This window comes from Cucurbita maxima, unplaced genomic scaffold (assembly GCF_002738345.1).
Source record: "Cucurbita maxima cultivar Rimu unplaced genomic scaffold, Cmax_1.0 Cma_Scf00004, whole genome shotgun sequence".
NCBI lineage: Eukaryota > Viridiplantae > Streptophyta > Magnoliopsida > Cucurbitales > Cucurbitaceae > Cucurbita > Cucurbita maxima.
Window position 1 is genome coordinate 440,319 of NW_019272020.1, and position 24,056 is coordinate 464,374.

At 37.0% G+C, this 24,056-nt stretch overlaps 4 protein-coding genes across 4 annotated transcripts; all 4 read right to left on the reverse strand.

Annotated features, from left to right (window-relative positions):
• Positions 1-92: 92 nt before the first annotated feature.
• LOC111478528 (F-box protein SKIP19-like) lies at positions 93-2,399 on the reverse strand. The gene is made up of 2 exons (XM_023122824.1): positions 1,903-2,399; positions 93-1,046 (listed from the first exon to the last, which is right to left on the reverse strand). The coding sequence occupies exons 1-2, from the start codon at positions 2,238-2,240 to the stop codon at positions 455-457; spliced, it is 930 nt and encodes a 309-aa protein (XP_022978592.1). The 5' UTR covers positions 2,241-2,399; the 3' UTR covers positions 93-454.
• An 823-nt stretch (positions 2,400-3,222) lies between these two features.
• On the reverse strand, positions 3,223-7,901 carry LOC111477752. The gene is made up of 4 exons (XM_023121639.1): positions 7,095-7,901; positions 6,047-6,271; positions 5,105-5,485; positions 3,223-3,901 (listed from the first exon to the last, which is right to left on the reverse strand). Exons 1-4 carry the CDS (start codon positions 7,683-7,685, stop codon positions 3,437-3,439), a joined length of 1,662 nt encoding a protein of 553 aa, XP_022977407.1. The 5' UTR covers positions 7,686-7,901; the 3' UTR covers positions 3,223-3,436.
• Positions 7,902-8,156: 255 nt separating this feature from the next.
• LOC111477749 (CSC1-like protein ERD4) lies at positions 8,157-12,552 on the reverse strand. Its single transcript, XM_023121637.1, has 6 exons — positions 12,086-12,552; positions 11,841-11,995; positions 11,480-11,755; positions 9,869-10,713; positions 8,824-9,079; positions 8,157-8,710 (listed from the first exon to the last, which is right to left on the reverse strand). The coding sequence occupies exons 1-6, from the start codon at positions 12,351-12,353 to the stop codon at positions 8,333-8,335; spliced, it is 2,178 nt and encodes a 725-aa protein (XP_022977405.1). The 5' UTR covers positions 12,354-12,552; the 3' UTR covers positions 8,157-8,332.
• Positions 12,553-14,366: 1,814 nt separating this feature from the next.
• On the reverse strand, positions 14,367-18,693 carry LOC111477751 (hydroxyproline O-galactosyltransferase GALT2-like). Its single transcript, XM_023121638.1, has 7 exons — positions 17,237-18,693; positions 16,416-16,645; positions 15,969-16,259; positions 15,636-15,764; positions 15,323-15,496; positions 14,903-15,010; positions 14,367-14,815 (listed from the first exon to the last, which is right to left on the reverse strand). The coding sequence occupies exons 1-7, from the start codon at positions 18,138-18,140 to the stop codon at positions 14,606-14,608; spliced, it is 2,046 nt and encodes a 681-aa protein (XP_022977406.1). The 5' UTR covers positions 18,141-18,693; the 3' UTR covers positions 14,367-14,605.
• Positions 18,694-24,056: the final 5,363 nt, after the last annotated feature.

Sequence of the window (24,056 nt, forward strand, 5' to 3'; positions counted from 1 at the left end):
ATTATTTGAATATTGCAAACTAACAACGTTGTTAGGAAATGAAAAAAAGGGCATATCTAATCACTGAAATCTCCATAATCATCTGTGAGATATCAATCAAACGAGCAAGACAAATTTATAAATTTTAACCACTATACATTGCAAGATATATCAACATTTTACAATCCAAGTGATATAGCATAAAATCGATTAGTACAAGTATAAACAAACATATTTGACACGTGAACTAGTGACTTTACAACATATCACTTGGTTAGTTGAATTTTGATATGTTTCTTAGACTTCCTAGAATCATCTTCATCTATAAACACACAAAATGAAGATACCCAGAAGTTGTTTTAGGCTTTTACTTATTGCATGTAGAAGAGAACAACAAAATTACTTACTCTAGTGGAAAGAGAGCCTCTCATTCTTCTCTCGTGCAGTTCAGCAGTTGCTAGGCTCATTGGACCAACTACCATGTATAGTCAGAGAAATCGCTGCCCCCTGAGAATTCATAATAGTCGTCGTCATCAGTCAATAAATCGGTGTCAGACAAGCCAAAAGGGTAACCATAATCCTCCTCATAATCATCACCATATTCAACAATCTCGGTTGAAAATTCATAGTCATCAGTGGGATCATGAGGCAACCGTAAATTTTTTATTTTTTCAGAACATTTTGCACCCAACTGTCCCGCCAAATTCAAATTGAAACACTGGCGTAAATCAAGAGATTCTAAGTCAGGACAACCATCAAGAATGGCCTCCAAGCCCCTATTAGTAAGGCTGTTGCCAAATATCTGAAGGTGACGTAGATTAGGCATATTTTCAGCAATAGCAAGGGCTCCCTTGTCACATTCCACCCGTCTGTAAAACTGACGGTTCAGTTTTAGTGATTTCAGAAGAGGGCGACAATGACCAAGAGTTTCCAAAGTTTCCACATCAAATGAACCGAAAGATATCTCAAGATCCTCCAACAAGGGAAGTTTCGAAACTGCTTTAATGAATCCCTCATCTGAGATGCGATTGCAATATACAAGGCGGAGTTTTCTAAGTTGATTTGAACTGCAACAAATTAATATATGGAACCGTCAAAATCAAGAAAATACAAACTCAAAATCAAGACACCACATAAACACATAAACCATCAGAGAAGACTTTGTCCATAAGAAATAGCCCGAGAGGATCTTTCAGTCCCCCATGACTTACAAGACGCCCCTCTCCTTTATTACTGGTGAAAATCTTCATCGCTATTAAATGAGGACCAAGATAAGACAAACTAATGGAATTGCATATGCTCCATGTTCATTGGATTGAACTTCCAATATCCGTGCCACGGGAAGAAGAATTTTAATAAAATATTTGACAACTGTGATGGGAAAAAAAATAAATAAATAGAATTTCCACAAGAAATTGCAGAGCAAGAGCTGGCAATTAGGTTCCCTGTCTCAGGTCAGAGAAAACTGATTCTAAGCTTCACATCAAACTTGTCATCCTCTACATAAGGTAACGTACGGCAGATTATCTATCCATAAACATGATTTTTACATGCAATAAACGAATAAAATATATATATACTAATCTATACAAAGCCATATAAATGGTTCAGTTTCAATTTTGGTCCTGGATGTTCGCCCTTATTCGTTTGTCTGTATGCTTTCACGTTAGACATGTGCATTACAGAAACATAAAATAACAAAGAACAAATGCAGATTTTAAATTATAAAAACTAGAACAAAACAAATAGAGCAGCACGTTTGAAAAATAAAATTGAAACAGAACGTTTACGTAATGGCCAGAACATCCAACGCTATTCCATTACAGTAGAGATTTTAGGTTGATTTATCTCTATCCTATAGTTACAACAAGAGAACCTTACGAAAATCTAAGATAGTGATACTAAAATTAAACAATAACATACCTCTGAGTAATGTACTGGAGCAAATCATCGGTGCCAAAATGCTCAATGTTAATGTAAATCAATTGGCCACAACTACGGTCAACAGCCTGCCTGCACATCTCCTCCAAATCGTAGTCCATGTCCCACCAATCACCGGAATAGCGCATATCAACAACGCGCCACATGAGAGGGTCCTCACAGATCTTACGCCACGAAGAGCAAACGTCTTGAGCGTTGGTGAGAATATCAACGGGGCCTAACTTCAGCAGAATCATAGACGTGACATCTGCAGGCAGTTCAAGCCAGTTCCTCGCTTCCTCTCCTAACGAATTAGGGCTGGAATTCGATTCCATGGCCATGGGAGCAGAAATAATTGAAACCAACAGAGGAATTTCGGGATGGAGATTGAAATGCCCTTGAGTATGAACTAGGGTTTGGATGAGAGAATGCGAAAAGATGCTACTCGCATTAATCGCATCCAAGTAACTTTGCCTTCCTGTAATTTTAATGGGCAGCACTTGCAAAACGGTTAAATTATAATAAATAAATAAAAATAATAAAAATAATATTGGGACCTTTATTACCCCGCTGTTTAATCGAATATCGAAATACGTGGATTTCTAGATAATTATATCCATTTAAATCATAAATATTAATGAATAATTAATTTAGACACTTTATTAAAATTTTATTTTTAAAAATAAATAATTAATCTATATTAGACAAAAAAAATGTAAGAATCACCTTTTCACTACTATCATCTTCCTCTATTTTTTTTACCTTATTTGGAAATAATTACATAATTTTTGTTTATTGAAATATAAATTAATTTAGGTGATTTTGTGAAAAACAATAGTTTAAATTCCTTCCATTATTAAAAAAAATTAAGATATAAATTAATATAATCATTAGTTTTTTATGAAAAAAAAACATACATTCCTTTTAAAATAAAGTTAGATTTCATCTCTAAGACATCGCATTTAAACCTCACATGGATTTTACAAAATAAACAAATATATATATATATATATATATATATATTTATGAATATATGAGATCCCATGGGAAAAAACTAAACATTACTTGTAAGGGTATCAAAACCTCTCCCAACCGACATGTTTCAAAACCTTAATTGAAGCCCAAAAAAGAAAGTCCAAAAACAAAAGTCCAACATTATTAGGGTGAGACCTCTTTTCATTAGACACGTTTTAAAACTTTGAGGAGAAGGGGAAGGAGGAAGCCCAAAAAGAACAATACCTATTATATTTGTTAGCGGTAAACTTGAACGGTTACAATTTTACTCTAAAAACGAAGCAAGTAGCTATGAAATTTCAAGGGTTGTCAAAAAAGAGAGATCCAACTAAAACATTGGTGTTTATAAAGGGCAATGTATTAAGAACTTACCAACTTAGTTTGTGAACTTTCATCACAAGCTCTTCATATTCCAGCTATAACACTAAAGAAACAAACACAACAAAACTGCCTTAAAGGTGGTTCGGTATAACTCGATGAACGGGGCATGAAAGGGAAAATGACGATGAATTCACCGTTATATCTAAGCTTCGAAGTCCAAGAAAATATGCAATTTTTGCAGAAGCAACTCGCGAGTACCGAAAGGGAGCTTTTCATAAGTGATCCAATCTTTCTCAAGAACACCTGACTTGGCACTGTTCAGCATCTCATCATGGAATGCAGAAACAATGAGATAGATCGACGCCCTCAATACGTCTGCAATTGCATATGCGTTCGAGTGCAGCGGACCACTTTTCTTTTTACCAACTGAAGAATCTACTCTTCTAATACTTGATGTTGCCCATTTGATACCAGCTGGGCCAAATAGATCGTGTGAAGATTGTATGCAAGTCTTCTTCCCCATCAGCACTTCAACAGCAAGCAGGCAAGACAACAGTGTTGACATAACAGTAGCATTACTACCAGAGAGCTGGGCAACCCCGAATTGATCTTCCACATGTGAGCGAGCGGTCAACATAGAAACCGCTCGGGCACACCATGCATACACCTGCAAAGTTTAGCAAGCATCATCGGTTATATCCAATAGCCACACAGATGTTCACAGAAACGAATGGGTAAAGAACATAAATTCAAGCAAAATAAAGACAGGATAGATAGGACAGGATCACAGTGGCTCTTAGATACAGTGTGGCTCTTAGGCTCTTAGATACAGATGCCATGAGGAGGCCCCATATGATAAGAACGGAAATATAGTGGTCATGCAGTCTTCTACATCGGGCAAGCATAAGAATTTGAAAGTGAATGCATGTAAATGAGTTTGTTTGCATCCATTTTTTTATATGCATCAGGTAAAAATATGCTTTTAACTAAATGTAATAGCTGAGTCCACTTTTAGCATATATTGTCCCAAAACGTATCTCTAAAGACAGTTTTCCACACTCTTACAAGAAATACTTTATTTCTCTCTCTAATCGATGTGGGATCTCACAATCCATCCCCCTTGGGGCCCGGTGTCCTCGCTAGCACACCACCTGGTGATTGACTCTAATACCATTTGTAACAGTCAAAGTCTACCGCTAGCCGCTAGCAGATATTGTTCTCTTTTGGCTTTCTGGCTTTCCCTTCTAGGCTTCCCCTCAAGATTTTTAAAACGCATCTGCTAGGGAGAGGTTTCCACGCCCTTATAAGGAATGTTTCGTTCCCCTCTCCAACCGATGTGGGATCTCACAACCCACCCCCCTTGAGGGCCCAACGTCCTCGCTAGCACACCACCCGATGGCTGGCTTTGGTACCATTTGTAACTACCCAAATCTACCCCTAGCAGATATTGTCCTTTTTGAGTTTTTCTTTTTAGGCTTCCCCTCAAGATTTTAAAATGCATCTGCTAGAGAGAGATTTTCACACCCTCATAAGAAATCCTTCGCTCCCCTCTCCAACCAATGTGGGATCTCACACTAATGTTTAAACGGTTTCACTTGGTATTCATAAACATGGCTTAGATATCGTGCATACGATTCCAATATTGTTCTTGTGCAGTCATGAACAAAACTACATGAAATGACTATAATACTTAGATATCATGCATGATAAGAACAGAGTTGACACTGATTCCAATCCAGAAAAACCTATAACACTGCAGAACTCACATGGAGATTCAAAACAGCCCCTGCCCCTCCTCCAACAAGACTAAATAAAAATGAAATATGCAATGAAGAGAATAGTTATAGTCTAATCAAAATATATCCCCAACCTGAAAGTTTTTAAGAGTTTCCAATTGTTTCAAGTCGAAGTGAGAGTCCTTTGGCGGTAATAACTGTTTGGATAGTTGGGAGGTTATGTCCACAGCACCTTCCAAACCTTCACCCAAGTTCAGGGCAAACTGCTCCAGAGGCCTCAATGATATGGATACAACTCGCTTGTACGTCTCGCCCGATTCTTCAAAAAATGCAGCTCTCCGCCATATATCGACATTAGTCTCACAAACCATACAGAGATCAAGAAATGCAAGATATTGCAAAAGAGACCCTGGGTTGCTGTCGTCCAACGCTGCAAAGAGGTACTCGCTCGGATTTGTTTCCGCAGCTGCAGATCCCTTTGGAGGTGCAAAAGCAAACCTCTTGGTGTGCAGAACCTAAAGTTATAAAATACACACAGTGAAGCACAAAACTGGAGTTAAGTCTAGCTCTTTTTCATAACTTTTTATACAAATATAGTCCATCTGAAGCATAAAACCGCTCGTTTTCTTACCTATAAGATGGACGGGATAGACTCCCGTAACTTTGTTAAAAGTTTCAATTATGCTCCTAAACTTCGAAAGTTTTGAACCCTTGAACAACCCTTTGAGAAGCCATCCATTCAAATCATTTTATCGAATTAGAATAATGATATGATTTTTTTCTCAAAAACCCATCAATCCTCAATTCAAAAGCCTAAAGGGGGCTACGGCACTGCTCGCTTAATGACATTGAAGTGATGAACTATTGATAAGGATTGTTGCGACACCGACATAATAGGGGAAAGACATGACCAGTGAACCCACTTAGTTAAGAGTGTCTATGGTTAAGATACATGATTAAAGTAACATATCATAAATCTTGTCGTTCTCCAAGAAATTGTAGAACATAAAAATTGTCAACGAAATAAGGCATGAGATTATAATGCCATTAACATAATATATGAACAATGAACTAACCTGATGTAAGTGGTGAGTCAATTCCCAAGAGAGAAATACTGCAAAGCTTCCAATGAATAGAATGGCCTGGTTAGCAATGAATTTCCCGACTGTAGCATTGCTCTTAAGTGGATCCGGCAGAAGCGCCATTAATACTGCTGAAAATAGGAAAGCTGCAGCAGAAAGTTTGGAAGCCAACATGGTAGCTGACGGAAAACCCATCTTAAAGCTGAAAAAAGGGGGACGCTGTTGATAAAAATAGTTGCAATCAGTAAACAGGAGGCTTGAAAATTTGACCATGAAACATCCAAGAACACAAATATCAAAGATAAGTCGGTGAAGTAAATACGGTAGCTTAAATTCTACTGACAAAGAACACCTAAGCCCACCGCCAGCGGATATTGTCCATTTTGGCTTGTTACGTGTAGCCGTCAGCCTCATGGTTTTAAACGTGTCGGCTAGAAAAAGGTTTCCACATCCTTATAAGGAATGCTTCATTCTCTTCTCCAACCGATGTGGGATCTCACAATCCACCCCTCTTGGGGGCTAGCATCCTCGCTGGCACACTGCCTGGTGTCTGGCTTTGATTCCATTTGTAACTGCCTAAGTCCACAGCTAGTAGATATTATCTACTTTGGCCCGTTACGTATCGTCGTCAATCTCACGATTTTAAAATGCGTCTACTTCACATCCTTGAAAGAAATGTTTCATTCCCCTCTCCAACCGATGTGTGATCTAACATTCCCCTCTCCAACCGATGTGTGATCTCACAAACACTTACTAGAGTTAATGATTGTATAGAGAAATCTTCAAAATGAACAGATATGCATAATTGTGAACATAAACAATTAACGACAGACAACTCTGTGAAAGAAACGCATTTACAGAAAAACCTATACAAATTAATCATAAGTGATATCCAAAGAAGCAGTAAGGTGTGCAGCACTCAAAATCTCCAAGTTCTTTTCTTATGCATCCTAAGATATACGTATACTTATTCAATATAGTTCCCAAACAGAAGATGAGAATGATTCTGATTAAAAGTACAAACCAAGGACCAAAAGGTAACCTGTATGATTGGAAACGTTAGAACCCATCTCTTCTTGTAAACATAGAAAAGGCCATAAATCAGACCCATCGAAAGACCCGTATGCCACGCACTGCTAAGACCATCTGTTTTCCCCCAACATGTAGAAACCGCCGCCAAGGAACCCGAAACCGCAGTGGCCACTACAAACAGCACCAAATAGAACGAAACCATAGCCCGACGGTGAAAATCCTTGGAAGCCGACGCCGATGAGGCATTGTCGCCGCCTGAAACCACAAGAAACCGAACGAGCACAAAAGCGAGCTCAAGCGGCGCGGCAGGTCGTTCGAGCTGGGGCGAAGCAAGAAGAGAGAGTGAAGCAGAGAAGAGGAGTTGAGAGAGATGAAATGTAAGAAAAGTAAGGAACCCAGTGAGCAATGAAGCAAAAGGGGCTGATGGGTTCCCAGACCCACTTGAGGAATCGCTAACAGAAACAGAAGAAATGGGTGAAATGAAGATTTTGAAGAGGAAAAAGACGATGGTTGAAGGGATGGACTGCCAAATAAGGAAACCCAGAAAGCGATTCTTGACAACCATTTCTGGGGGTCCGAAGAACAGAGAAGACGAAGGCATTTCACTGAGTTTTTCTTTGCAAATTCAAAATCGAAGCCCACCGCGATCTTTGTAAGAATCGCAGAAAGCTGTTTTGTGAGGAATTTAGGCGCGGTTTAACTGGGATGCTTCCAAGGCGGCGCCAATTTGCATCTCCAAATTCAATTGTTTGTAGCGCACAAGGCACAACAAGTAGAAGCTCCTTGTAGGGGGGAAAACGCTGAATATGATGAGCTTACAGCACCTCATTTTTGTTTATAATTTGCTTTGCCCAAAATTATTCTTACAGATTAAGTCATCGCTTAAACAGTCTAAAGTCCATGTCGTCTTTGAAACAGATAGAAATAAAAATCATTTTGTTTATCATTTTCAAATGAAATTCGATTATAAATATTTGTTATTGGTTTATTGTTGCTTTCTTTTTTTCAGAAATTATATAAATTTATTGTGAAAGATTTTGTTTATAAGCTTAATTTTAACCACCAAAAAATCAATAATCAAATATACGGTACAACGAAAATTGCAATAGAACATTCATTCTTCTTTTACACACTATTTGCCTTTCACAACCTAAACGTCTTGATCCCTTACCTTATGCAAACTATCAACATTTTTCATATGACTTTTACATCAGATCTATTGTTAAAGCAAGAACATCGAAAATTCTACTAAGCAAACGATTCTGTTCTTGAAGCCTGGGACCGTGCATCTTCAAATTGGTTGTCATCGACTTTCTCGGAGCTCAAACTTGGTGGAACGAAAGATCTAAACACTTGCTCCATGTTCGGAACTTCCTTCAACTCATTACAAGTGACTTCGAGAGCGGTATCGGCAAAAGCTCGGTAGAATTTAGTGTGACAAATGAAGGCAAATATCAAGGAAATTATGGGGAGCGGAATTAAGATTGGAGCGTAGAAGAATTTCTTCACCCCGAAGAAACCGAACATGGTAAGTTGGTACAACAAGAGTGATGCTATGATACGGTTGAATATATGAGGCCATATTCTTCCATAGGTCTCATAAGCAGGAACATAAACTTTCAGTGCCTGTAAAACAAGGTCATACGTTAGCACAAATAACAAAGCAATGTCCAAAAGACAGAACACATCGACACAGTCGTTACAGTTTGCCACTCGGTTTTACGATTGTTTTACGTTACCTGATTACGAAGAATAAGCCATCCAAGACCGAAGTATATGATGCTGAACGGGATGATCAAAGGTGTCATGATGGAGTAGCATAGGCCTATGGTAAAAATGAGCAAGTCACCCGGAATTCTAGTTCCATAACCAAAGTCACCAGGAGTCCAAGCATCCTTCACATCAGCTTCACATTTGCAAAGGAATTTCTTCTTCAAATGGAATACGATAAGAGGAACTATCCTAGATAGCTCGAGACCGTAACCAACGAAGAACCTAAAAAGCAAAACAGACTAAAAAATCAGTCGATAAATTTAGATTCTTAAGCTACACTGTTTAGAAATAGAGAACTACTAAGGGTATAAACATGATTGTTCTTGTAACAGCTCAAGCCCACCCCGGTAGTAAGTATTGTCCTCTTTGGCCCGTTACATATCGTCGTCAGCCTCACAATTTCAAAACACGTCTACTTAGAGAGGTTGTCACACCCTAATAAGGAATGTTTCATTCTCCTCTTCAACCGATGTGGGATCTCACCATCTACCCTCCTTGGAAACCAGCGTCCTCTCTGACACACCGCACAGTATCTAGCTCTAATATTATTAGTAACAACCCAAACCCACTGCTAGCAAATATTGTCCACTTTGACCCATTATGTATCACCTTAAGCCGCACTGGTTCTAAAACATGTCTTACTAAAAAGAAGTTACCACACCCTTATAAAGAGTGTTTCATTCCCCCCTCCAACCGATGTAGGAACTCACAATCCACCCCTTTCAGGGGTCAGCGTCCTAACACCACTCAGTGTCTAGCTCTGATTTCATTAGTAACAGCCAAGCCTACCGCTAGCAAATATTGTCGGCCCGTTACGTATCACCGTCAGCCTCACGGTTTTAAAACACGTCTACTAGGAAAAGGTAATCCAACCCTTATAAGGAATGTTAAACATTCCCCAGATGATCACTAATATATGCATGATATACAGAAAATGGAACAAAAGTAAGGCTACACAAAGAGAGAAAGACGAAACAACGAAATCGAAGGATCTTAGAATGAGAAGCTTACTTGAGAGCCACAAAGGTAAGAAAGAAAGTTGCACTGCCTGGGAGACTGCTAGCCAACAAGGGAACAAGAGAGTTTGGATCCTTCTGAATGTCCTTGAATGTTTTAAACAGTGCACCACTCAAAGTGACTCCAAGGAAAACATTCAACACACTGAAATAGAAATATTTCCCAGAAGCAGCCCTCTCAGCATGTCCCTCTGAAGGAATTCCCTCAGATTTAGATAGAAAAAGCAGTATATTGGGCAGCACAGCCAAGAAGATAATCAAAGCTAATTGAGGCAAGTAGGCTTCTAATACTACTTTGACTGCATTTATGTTCACAACTGGCTTCAAAAATGGCAGCAACTTAGTCAAGTTATTGAGTGTGGTAATGGCAGAAATGATACCAATTGGAATCATGTAGAAGAAGATCATCAGTGCCACAATGACATACACAACATACTGCCGAACTTGCCTCTGAATAAAGTCTATATAAAGATTAGGCCAGATAAGCTGGCGGGGCTCGGGAGCTGCTAGAACGGTCCATTTATCGACGATTTTCGCATGCAAGTTTTGCGATGCAGAAGCTGCAGTTGCTCGGTTGTTGAAGAAGACGAAAGCAGCGTTCTTCTGCTTCTCTCTAAGAGTAGTCTTTTGTTCAGATTCCAATTTTCCGACAAGCTCATTGATCTTGTGGGAGTAGAATTCTATGCTGTCAACCTTGTCCCCTATAAGACCAAGGAAGCCAGTTTTATGCATTGGTTTTGTACCTTCTGGCTTGGCTTCGGTTTTTGAAGCTGCAAATGCTGCTTCGGATCGTTCGAGCTTCCTCTTGCATCCTTCCAGCTCCTCCCACAACTTATTAACCTGCTAGTCATTTGAACATTTACAATATGTCAAATATAAATCACATGAACATTTACAATATGTCAGATATAAATCACATGTGGCCACGTATCCTCATGATTTTAAAACGCGTCTACTAGATAGAGGTTTCCACACCCTTACGAGAAATGCTTTGTTCCCCTCTCCAACCAATGTAGGATCTCACAATTCACCCCCCATTGGAGGCCAGCGTCCTCACAGACACACCGCCCGGTGTCTAGCTCTGATACCATTTGTAACAGCTCAATCCCACCGCTAGTAGATATTGTCCGCTTTGGCACATTATGTATCGCCATCAGCCTCACAATTTTAAAATGTCTACTAGAGAAAAGTTTTCACACCCTTACGAGGAATGTTTTGTTCCCCTATCCAACCGATGTGGGATCTCACAATCCACCTTCCTTGAGGGCCCAGGGTCCTTGCTGACACATCACCCGGTGTCTGACTTTGATACCATTTGTAACAACCCAAGCCCACGGTTAGTAGATATTGTCCATTTTGGCTCGTTATGTATTATCGTCAGCCTCACAGTTTTAAAACGAGTCTACTAGGAAGAGGTTTCCGCACTCTTACAATGAATGTTTTGTTCCCCTCTCCAGCCAACGTGGGATCTCACCAGGAGAAAGGCTTCAGCCCAAGAAACCATACATGACAATACAAATACAACAACAAACTCAACTTATAGTGACAAGTTTAAATCACAATGTTGCACAGTACGAAGCAACGATTGAAAAAATGTCGAACAAACCTCTTTGTTGTCTGTAACGATCATCGATCGATAGAACGTATCGGGATAGATCTTTCTAAAAAAGGAATCAACTTGTTCCTTCCTAGTTTGACCCTGAGGAACTGGAGGGATATCTCTAACAACAATGGCAAATTGTTCAGCCTTTACTTCAGGAGTCATTAAAGCTTCAGCTCTCAGAGCTGAGATATGATTATAAGCTTTCCATGTCAAGTAATATGCCACAAAGGAAACCCAGTAGGTAGCTAATAAGAAGGCCCAAAGACGATTACTCCCCAGCTGCACATCAAAACTCAAATCTAAGAACCAAAACAACAAAGAAAGGACAACCCTCCAAAATTCTTGATACATTCATGTTGCTTACATTGACATTTCCCATAGATAATCTGTCAAGTTCATTGAAAGTCCCAACACTTAGGGTATCATTCTTCTTAGCATTCTTGATACCATCATCAGTAGCAGCAACCGGAATAAGAACTGGCAGAAGAACAACGGAAGACAACACAAAAATCCCCAGCACTGGAAAACCAGAAACAGGGCAGCAATAGAATAAGAACCCAACAACCTTTGAAGCTAAAACGTGCAAGTGAAAAAGAAAGAAAGACAAACCAGTGGACAAAAACACAAAGTAGACAGCAGAATCAACCCCCGACATCGAAATCACGTCCTTCTCAGAAGAAGACAGAGCTTCCTTAATCCAAGCAAATGGGCTCCTTGTACTGGACCCGACGGTCGGATCCAGACCCTTGAGGATCCGATTTGGGTAATAAATGACATGGTTGCCAGGATTTGAAGAAAGCCAAGCGAAAACAAGCATCAAAACCAGAAATATCACAAAGGACGTCCCTAAGGACACCAAAAACGAAGAGAAATCCATCTGGGTGCGTCTCTAAAACCCCAAATCCTTCAAGTCCTGAGTGAATCTGGAGGAACCCACCTCGAGAAACTTCACCACACTCGGAATTATTTTAGCTTGTAAGGGTTTCTTTTTGGGGTCATTCAAAGAGGGATAAAGTAGCCGTTAAAAAACGGTGGTTGGGGGTGGCGTGGAGGTGGGATATTTATAACAAATGGGATGGCGTGGAGGGAGAGTGAGCTCAGAAATCAGGGTGTGCACTGTAGAAGCAGATAAGGCGGAAAGAGAGGGATTGAAGGCGACGGGACAGGACAGGGGACAAGTGTAAGAGACGAAAAACACCTTCATTTCTTTTTATTTATTTTGGAATCAGGTGCCTTGCTTTCAAAGTCACCTCTCCCTTCAATCGTATAAATTCCTCCTCAATTTACGTAATATTTCAAGATTCAAAATTAAGGATAATTTATAATGAAACTCTAGCAATATATTCTTCAAAATTCCCCTTGTTTTAGCTTACATAATCAAATTGAGTCTTGAATTCACTTTTTAAAACATTTTTCAATTAAAAGAAATAAACTTTACCCTCTTAATTTTTTCAATTAATTAATTAATTTTGTTTTTTCTATTTCTATATTATTATCATCGAAAGCTAGATTCTATTATTCGGCGACTAAATACATGAAATGACAATTTTTTCTTTAGGAAAGACGAACCATTCTCTTTATGGTTTGATTTTTGCATTTTCTTCACATTGTTGTGTTGGGTGTTTTATGGAAACTCTTTTTTCTGGTTAAACAATTTTTTTATAAAGAGTTTTCCAAATAGCTATAAATTAATTTAATAAATTTACAGCTGTAATACTGTAATTGATTGTCTCAAATAATAATTGAAACAATGTCAATTATAGCAGCAATAATAATAACAATTAATCAGATGGATCCGTATAATAAGCAATTCTGAAGCTTTGACTCATTAATTGCTTCACACAATTTAATAATATTATGCACCAAATAATTTTTAACTAATTTTTGTTAGTTTTAAAATATTATAAAATGTGAAAATATTAAGCAAATAGATGCATTTCTTAAATGTGTGCAAAATTAGGGTTTTTATTCTTTATTTTTTATTTTTATGTGTGCATATAATAATTTAGTCTATTGAAAAACCCAAAAAGGGTACTATCGACATTGCACAAGCAGCTAGGGTCATAGATTTTCCGTGATTGCAAATTCAGAAAGTACAGTCCAATAGCAACACAGTTGCCCACGTCTCCCAATCACACGCCACGTGGAGAGCTACTCTGGCATGAAGACATGGGAGCGAGTAAGTATTATTCTGTACTCGCAGAGAGTGGCCTAAAAATATTGTTTTTGAAAAACGGCCGCATAAAAAGAAAACCTTTGTTTTGCTTTAATTTCGTTTACTTTTTGGGGAAATGGTTGTCGTGAATGACACGCTCCAGAGCTGCCGACAATAAAGTGGGCCCCAAAGGTAGATTTTGTCTCATTGCTTTGATTACGCGTCCGGACAACGCGAGAGCCAGCGAGGCATACGGGTGCCGTGTGTGCAACAATGGAGGAACAAAAAGCAAGGTTGTAACTGACACGTCGGACGGTCCTTGTCACGTAGGAATATATGTATTATATCCACATAAATGTATTTGTTTATTTATAATTGTTTTTAAAAAAAAAAAAACGTGAAGCTGTTAGTCAAAAGTATATATAATATGATTTAGTTCTATTCTAAATATCAATTTTCATTATTGTTATTATTATTGTGATTATTGTTATTTTGAATTTTAGAAGAATATGGGTAAGGTAGAGGCAATGGGAAGGAAAAATCAAATAAAATCCTTTTGTTTTGCAATTTGGTCATCCTATCCTATCAGTTCTACTCATTAATGCCAAAATTTTTAAAACTGAGATTGATTTAGAGGGCCCAAGGAATATATTGGTTTATGTACTTTCCTTATCTTTTGGGAGAATCAGAGTTGGGGAGCAAACCCCATTTAACAACACTCCAGGCAAAAGTATATTTCATATCAAATGGAGGAATCAAGCTTATATTTCATATCAAAATGCCCATTCCACATCATATAATCTATACATGGAAAACACCGATCTTGGTGAAACAGAAAAAATAATAATCATGACGATAGCAATTACAGTGTGTATCATAGTTTGAATTCATGACGCCTACACTGAATAATAATCAAAATAATAATACAATAAACATGGCTAGAAATACAGAGGCGGAAAATTGTGGAAAAATGGTCACCTGAAGTTGCAGCAGTGAGCGTGTCCCCGCGCCAGCTTATCCCATAGGCAGATTATCTGCCTAGGAGACTGATAGTGTGCTGTAAAATACTCCTCCATACACCCATACTGGCAGAATTTCCAGTTGTGTGAGTATTGGACCATCGCCACGCTACTGTTGAACTGCTCCACCCACATTCCCATGCTCACATCCTCCATCTTGAATAACTGCCCACATTCCGAAACATCCCTTTTAATACACCAAAGAACCCACACACAAACACACACAGACACTAAGGCTTACAACAAACTCACCCTCAGGCTCCTGTTCTCATGTTGGGACACAATGTATTTAGCAATGTCAATGGAAATGATATATCCCGGCCCATTTGCATATGGAGGATACACTTCTTCCGGCCATTCCTGATATTGGTGAAAATAAATCATTAGCGTAATAAAAGATTGAAACAAAGTGATAGGCCACCAATTATAAATGTATACTAAAGGAAAGGAGTTGGGTGGGTCCACTTGACAAGATATAGGAATGGAAGTCTAACGGCACACCCGCACTGCTAGCAGATATTGTCCTTTTTGGACTTTTCCTTTTATTGGGGAGAGGTTTCCACACCCTTATAAAAAATGTTTAGTTCTTCTCCTCCCAACCGACGTGGGATCTCACATCAAGAATGTGCAAAGTGGGATAAGAACACAGAATAGCCAACATATTTAAGTTACCTCATATGTGACTGCCCATTTTCCATGTCTGAGAGGGCGATGCAGGAGGTTGAGATTGCCCATGTACAGGGACCTCTTGGATGAAATGCCTTCGATCTGTTTTAAAACAGTTTCCACTCTCACAAAGGTGTCGTCATCACATTTCATAACATACGAAGCCGTCAAGTTCACAGCCTACAAGGAGAAAGTTGATTAGTTCACGCATATCGAAAAACAACATACACTAAGGTCAAACGCTACTCAGTTCATATTTCGAAGTTCTATGAAGAAGATCCAAACAATTATGAACAGAAGAAGGGAAACGCAAACTCACCCCAAACTCACATATAGCTATAGTCTTTAGAACAACAAGCTCGTAGCGGTCCATGAAGGGCAAGATCACAATATCACCGAAGTATGCAGCTTCGCTCTTCAGCACAGCGTTGACCTCCTTCCTCGGATTCTACATGGTGAGTTTATACATGATAAGAAATACAAAAAACAATGATGGAAATAAATATCGAAGAACGTGAATGAAGTAAAGATCCAAGTAGTCCCGAGTGCCAAATTAGATGGGAAGACTGAACACGAGTCATAGTCTTCCATTAGAGTGGGAGCCACTCGGCTTTCATGTTAATATCCAACATGTCAAATATAAGAGTCATACCAGTGCCACAAAGAAGCGAACAACTACATTCGATGACTTGACAGATGGAGATTGCATCCAAGTTTTCCTAACAGCCATACGCTCCGCAAAGTGATTAGTAGCAGATAGAACACCAATAAAAAGATAAACGGATTCCTTGGGTAAAGGCTGAGATTTCCATTTCTCTGACATCTCAAGAACTCGTTGGGGAGAGAAGCTTGGATGAGAAGTAGGAAGAGCTGTACCATATGCAGAATGAATGTCCACATCTCCTTTAACAGCTAATCCAGTTGCATCTTCAAGCGTAAATCCCTAAATAAAAGTCCAACAAATATATAAGAAATTAATATTAAAGCGTGGGAGAGATTATCAATACCAACTACAGCAGTAAGACAAACTTCAACAACATATGAATATTAATAGAATGTGAAATAGCTATCTGCATCCTCCTCTTCTCCACACACTTACAGGGCGATAGGCAAAAGAAGTCAAGTGCCGACCACCAACATTTATATGGTATCCATCAACACCAGCACGTAGTGTTAGGATAAACAATCTACCCTCCACAAAGGGAAATGGCCAGGTCACCTCTGGCTTCTGCTCCCGCCCTATGAATCTCTTGAACCATGAGTTTGTTTTTGGTTCTTTCGGATCTATAACATTACTCAACCATTTTTCGCATCGACGATGTCCATCAACTGTCAAAGAAAAAAATTGAAAGGGAACAAAATGTCAGATGGTATTGGCACTACAGCACAGCTAGAAGAACGAAATACTTGAGGTGTTGGAGGGTAGAGATGTACACAATTTAACCGTAATGGTATTGTTTTTCTTTCTATTAGTTTAAAACAAAATGACAAGAAAAATATTTATAGTAGGAGAATGTTATAAACTTTCATCCAGTCTGCTATAACATTCTCAAAACAGGGTTAGAAAGCTACATCTGCACGTGAAGAATCAGGACTGAGAATATTAGGATTCCGGAATAGACTTCAATGAGGACAACAATCCGTCTAGAATCAGGACTCCAATTCACAACGGGCTAAGACTCTAACCAATTCAGGATTCCTAACTCTAAGTAGAGGACAGAAAAAAATTAATCTTGCTCAAAATGAAAAAAATTAATCTTGCTCAAAATGTTCTCTTCTTTTAGCTGGACCAAACTGAAAATATTTCCTCATTTACCAGTTTCCATTGTTATCGAGAAGAACAATAATGTGTAGTCATTATGCACCAGTGATGAAAGAAAAAAAAAAAAAAAATAGAATGGAAGGGATGGATAGTCTCACCAAGCATTTCATCGTCACTATTCGATGGCAATCCATCACACCTTTGAGCCGTTCCCCACTGCATCCTATAACATGTATTATGTTCAATGACCGGCCGTTTACTCCAATCGCCTTTCAGTCGTGGATTCAAGTGAAGGATCTTTGGTGGGTCCTCGCCGTCAACTGATTTCAATCCTTGCAATTCAATCATGAACTGCGAGACCATAACCTTAGGATTACCTCCCAGCTTCAAAAGTTGGGGAACATACTCCTCATGAGCATGTTGAGGGGTTCCAATTAATGTAATAGATGAACCTGCAGCAAGTCCACAAGGAAGGAACATGATCCCATCTCCCTCCGATAACTTTTTCCCATCCGTAGATATCCATGAAGGACATGTCTCGGGCTTTCCTTCGAGTATAGAACTCTCATTAGTCTCATTTAACCCAACTTTATCTACTTCTTTCCACGCCTTCAAGCCTAATGTCCAAGCTTCATCTGCCATTTTCTCGAGCATAGAAAAATCCTTGGTATGATTCTGCAGACTCGAAACTTTACCAATTATCCGACCATATTTATGTTGAATTGGCTTTATGGGTCCAGTAACATTGTTCACCTCTTCAATTGGCTCTTTTTTAGGCGGCAATGGCGCTTGTAAGTGCTGGTTATCTTCCAATTTCCGATGAAATGTGTCCTCATAAACGGAACTCAACGATGCTTTGCTTAAATCCACCCCTTCACTGTCCGTTCCGGTTGTCCCATCCAACCCATTATTACTTTCATTCCCGCTCAACGTTGCAGCAATTTCCAAAAAACGTGGAAACTTAAATGATATGAAAACTAAATACAACATTCCAATTACGAGAAGAAGATGCGAAAACCTGAGCCTCCTCGCAACCGGAGGTTCGGTTTTAAGCTTCTTCATCTACAAAATGGAAAGAAAAAGAAAAAAAAATCTAACAACAGGCTCAAACGTACTCTCCAGCAACCATAAATTACACGAACAAATTCTTCTGACTCACCGAACGTGAGTCAATACGATGCAATATGACAACAAAACTCTCATATACAAGCAAGAACATACCGCGGTAACCAGAAGATCGAATGCACGTGAAAAACGGGGTTTAGGAATCACCAAATTTCAGATATAACAAACAAACACATTGCAATTGGAAACATTAAAACTGCTATGGAGCCTCAAAATCACAGGGGTTCGTCGTTTCTTTTCGGGATCTTAGGTGAATCTCATCCGATGAAGCCCTATTTAGGAAATGCTAATCGAAACCGATAAATCGGCGAAGATCAAGTAGAGGGGGGAACAGTTTGGGTGAAGAAACGCGAGCGGAAGGTTAGATTGAATACAGAAATGAAGGTCTCGTACACATCAACAAATCGGAAAGGATGAAGAACGAAGCTGAGGTGATAGATTGAAGTAACCCATGAAATGAAAATAAGAACACCTTTGAGGGACTAAAATGTAAAACAACTTCCAAAAACTTTTGGTTGGTAGGTATCATTCTCATTTTGATCAATATTCTCCACCCAATCAAATGAAAATAAGAACACCCCGTGTCTTCCCGTTCCAATAAAATATTACAACTTTAAATTTCTAACCCTACACGTCCTTGAACTAAATAAAAATTTTCTAAATCTTAGCCCGATAGACAAGGTGGGGAATCGAGTATAAGAGTCCGTTTAGCTCCTTATTTTGGAATTAGGACAAAGACCGTGAGGGTTCGTTTGAAGGGTTGAAAATTGTAAGTTCTTGATCATGTTCATAATCTTTACAATTTTCTTATTTTAGGGCGGTTGTTACCTTTTAGTTGGAAATTAACCTCGTTATAAGAAAAAGAAAAATAAAACAAAAAAATTACAAAGTTAATTAGGATGCATGCCGTTCATAGTTTTAGAACGCGGTATATCTTTGAGCCAAATGAAACTTAAAATTAGATCATTTTCCTTCTAATTTGGACAGGTAGGTTGACCCCATTAGTTATTGGGACCGATGAAAAAAACTAAATGGCTCAGAAAGAATGAGTTTATGACAATCTACTTAGGAGTTAATATCATATTAGTATCCTTAGCAATTGCCGCCAAATGTAGTAAGATTACAGGTTGTCCTGTAAAATTAGTCCAAGTGCACGTATGTTTGGTTGCATATAAAAGACAATTGGACTGGGCACAAGGCTCAAAGATATGGTCATACCGAACCACATAGAATTTGGAAATCCATTGGATCCTTTTGAAAGATGCCACTGGATTCTATTTTGATGCTCAATAATCTCCTATTCATTCTATTCCATGTGCATGCAAAATTTGTTAACCATTTCTTCCAGATCTCATATCAGTTAGAGAGGAGAAGAAATATTATTTATAAAGGTGTGTAAATCTCTCTTTAACAAATATGTTTTAAACACTTTGAAGGAAAGCCTACCAAGAAAAGCCCAAAAAAATAATATTGGTTAGTGGTGGGTTGGGCGGTTACAATTTCGGCCCCAAAAAACCTCACATCCACACAAAACTTCCGCCCATAAAGTATTTTGCGGGGATCGGCGGCTGGTTTCTGAAATTAAAACATGGAGTGTTTGAATTCATTATTTCTAATCTTTGAGGACTTCCTCGTCATGTACAACTCGATCTTGGATAAAAATAAAAGTTTACTCTTTGCTCGTTCTAATATTCTCTTATGTCGTAAATTGATATCACTTAATCTCATGGTTAAGGAGTAAGCTGAGGTTTGATACGTTGAAATCATAAGTTTAAGCCATCGTTGACAACATAGGTTTAAATTGCATGATGAATAAATAACCTTAAAAAATTGATATGCCACTCTGTTTCCTTTAAAACAGGTGGCAGATCTGGATGATGCCTTGGGCCATTGGTGAAAATGACTGAATTCATGGGCCAAATCATCTTAATCTCAGTTCAAACGAGGCATGAAGGTTTGCATTTTTAGAGGGGCTATTAAGGCTTTCAAAATATATATATCTAATCCATTTTGAGTAACCATATATGCTTTTTATTTCGTATTCAAAATAATTTTTCAGGCCCCCATCTTCAAAAGTTGACACAAAATAAATATAAATCATGGATGGTGCTTTGCATAATTTAGGGAATAAAAAGTAGAAATTAAAAAGGATAAGAAAGAATAAAGCAACCAAATTTTGATTAAAATTTACAATTTTAGAAAGAAAAAAAAAGAAAAAAAGGAAAGCTTCCTTTAATAGAATATATTTTTTGACATCATTGAAGATTAATTATATGTTTTTTCATGAAAGAAAAATGGTATCCCCTAAGCTAAAAACCCATCCTTTTATGCTAAATTTATCCACACACTACATATTATTCAATTAACAAGGCTTGCAATTTCAAGGCATTCATCCAATCTCTTTTAAATTGTTTGTATTAACTCCAAATTTCTTCATTCATTATATTATTTATAATTAAGTTAATTTAGTTCATCCTCTTAAACTCTACCACTTCTCATATTTAGTAACATTGGATGAATTCAATTCATATTTTACTATTTTTACCTTATGATAATATACAAACCACAAAATAATTATATTAATTAAGATGGGCGATATTAATTTTATATTACATTATTAATTATAAAGTGATGTTACTTATACCAAACCTAATTTGATATGCTTTCCAATTGGCAGCCTCCATACATTTCTATTTTTTACTCCAAACAATATTTTAATTATCTTTTTTTATTTAAATTTGGATCCAATGGGGGAAAAATATTTTATTTTTATTTTTTTGAGATCCCACATCTGTTGGAAAGGGGAACGAAGCATCTACAAGGATATGAAAAACATGTTTTAAAACAGTGAGCGTGATGGCATAACAGAAAAACCCAGATTTTAAATTTTAAAACAAAAAATATTTCATCTATAATTTATCACTTCTTTTAAAAAAGTTTTATTCATTTATATATTATTTTGATGATATAAGAAGGGAGATTAGATTGATTAATTAATGCAAACCAAAATACAAATGAAGGGATTTGACTAAACAAGAAAATGATTAGCAATAATGGGGAATGTTGGCCTTTTTTCTCACTAAGCTTCATGATGATATGGATATGATTAGAGAAGGAATTGTCACTAAAAACATCAAAAATGATTTTTTTTTTTTTTTAAATAAATAAAACATTATTATTATGTTTTTAATTATTATTAATATTTTTGCTAATTCAAAGTTGTGGGTTCTGTTTGTAAACTCAAATGTCACCCAAAACATGATCAACAAAAAATCTTAACACAGACTTTCTTTGCTTTCTTGTTTTCTTGCTTCATCTCTCCTTTCTTCTCTCTCTCTCCTGTTTTTTTCTTGTTTTTTTTTTTTATTTTCATCCTTTGTAAGAGTCTAAACTCATTGCTATTATATATTATCCATTTTAACTCATTATATATATATTTGTCAGTCTCACAATTTTAAAACATGTTTGTTAAGGAGAAGTTTTCGTACTTTTATAAAAGATAATTCGTTATATTATCGAACTAATACAAAATCTCACATGATAACGAGAAACAACAATGACAAAGATTCTTTTTTTTTTCCTTAAAACAAACATCATTAAAATTTAATAGAAAAAAAAAAAAGACAAAGATTAGAGACCATAATTAAGAACTAACTAACCTAATTAAGAAATTGAAAGTGGGATTTGAGGGGTCCCATGAAACAAAGAAACATGATTAAAAGAGAGAGGGCCCCACTAATATGGCTTTACAGATTATTTGTTCTTCATTAACTTTACTTATTAGTCGTAAAGTAGTGGCTAATTAGCATTTGATTCCCTACTATTATTATTATTATTATTATTATTATTATTTATTTATTTGTCAAAGGGATAATTGGTTGGTGCCCTTTCTTCTTATTATTAATTAATTTCAAACGTGCACGTCTTTGCTTCTGGATTTGCATGCAAATTTTTCCCTAACTAGTTTTTATTTTATTTTATTTCATTTATTTTTGTTAAATAAACATTAAAAATATATTTAGGAATTCGGGTTAAATGCGGTCGGGTCGGGGTTGGCGGTGGGCGCGTGGGAATGGGGGGAGTGGCGTCAAAGAAAGTGGAACGAGGAAGGGAATTTACGAGTGGGCCCCACAAATCTAAGCCCTCACCCGTCCCTTTCTTCGCTTCTCTTACTTTTTTTTCTTTCCCATTCCCCTCTCTCTCTCTCTCTCTCTCTTTCCACCTTTCACTTTCTTCGCTCTCTCTCTCCCCCAACAAATATATAATAATAAAATATTTTTTTTACGAATGTGTTGAAGCAGATAATATCTTTATTCGTAATTGAGTTATATATGAAATTATAGTTAAATATTTTTATTTAGTGTAGAAGCGAAAACGATGTTACAAAGACCTTTAAATGTTTGAGATATTACAACGTAGAACTGGAACAAAGAATAACAATTTATCCAAATATTTAGACAGACACAGACATGATGACTTTAGCTTTCTAAATCATATGATAGTTTAGTTAATCAAAATGATTAATGGAAAACGATGTGCTATAATCAAAACAATTAATTAAATAGTTAAATAAGTACGAAAAACATATATAATTAATTCATACGAACAAAAAAAGAAAAAGAAATGGGAGCTGGAGAGTTGTCCATTAGAGTTGATTCATGACCAAACAATCATGTTCATGTCCCCAAATCGTACCATGATTCAATAGTTGCCATGTTACATCTATATATATATATATTATATGTTTTAATTTTAAATTTTCATTATCTCTATTATTTTTAGCCGACAATTCCCACCCTTCTCGGATTAAATTAATCCTACGTGTGTTTCCCACGAATCATACCTATTATTTTACTCGAGTTTTTCTTCCATCGTTTTCATGTTGGAAAATTTAGTTAGAATAGATTTTGTACTCGAAAGTGAGGTAAAAAAGAGTAGGGATGGTGGTAAAAATGAGAATAGTAAAAAAAAATCTCACATCTGCATTAGAGGAAAACAAATCATACTTTATATAAGGGTGTGAAAATCTCTACTAGAAGACGCGTTTTAAAATATTGAAGAGAATATTTGCTAGTATTAGACTTGGGTTGTTACGAATGGTATTAAAGTCAGTTATCAAATGGTGCAAGACACTAGTTGGAGTAGAGTTAGACACTCTCCATATCAAACACGTTTAAAAACCGTGAGATTGACAATTATATGTAACGAGTAAAAACGGATAATATCTACTAGCAATAAGATTGACATCTTACAAATGATATCAGAGCCGAACACAGAGTGATGTGGTAGCATGGAATGTTGGGCCCTCTAAGGAAGTGGATTGTGAGATCTCACAATGGTTGAAGATAATAACGAAATATTCCTTATATAACAGTGTTGAAAGAAAAGCTTAAACGACAAGTTTTAAACGGACAATATTTGCTAGGGGTATAGTATTCATGCAGGAACGTGGGATAATAATTATTTGTGTCGTTGTTACACAATACATTTAATAACCCACCAATCAAAGAGGTTCCACCGTCTTACATCACGTCTCATCAGATCTTTTCCTCGGCCCCGTCTTCTCATCAACGGCTCAGATTTCTCATCTCTCGCCTGTCAACTCATACCTAAATATTATTAATAAAAAAATTAGCCATTATAAAAATATACCAACTATATTAATCCACATACGAAATAAATAAATAAAATGATTATTAAATAAATTATTCAAATTCTAAATGTTTGTATAAAATAAATCATTGGAATTATATTGAGATTAAAAAATAATATTTTAAGTTAGAATAATAAAAATCAAACGATCAACATTTAAAATGATAGTTGATAGATACTATACTTGTCGTAAGTTAAAAC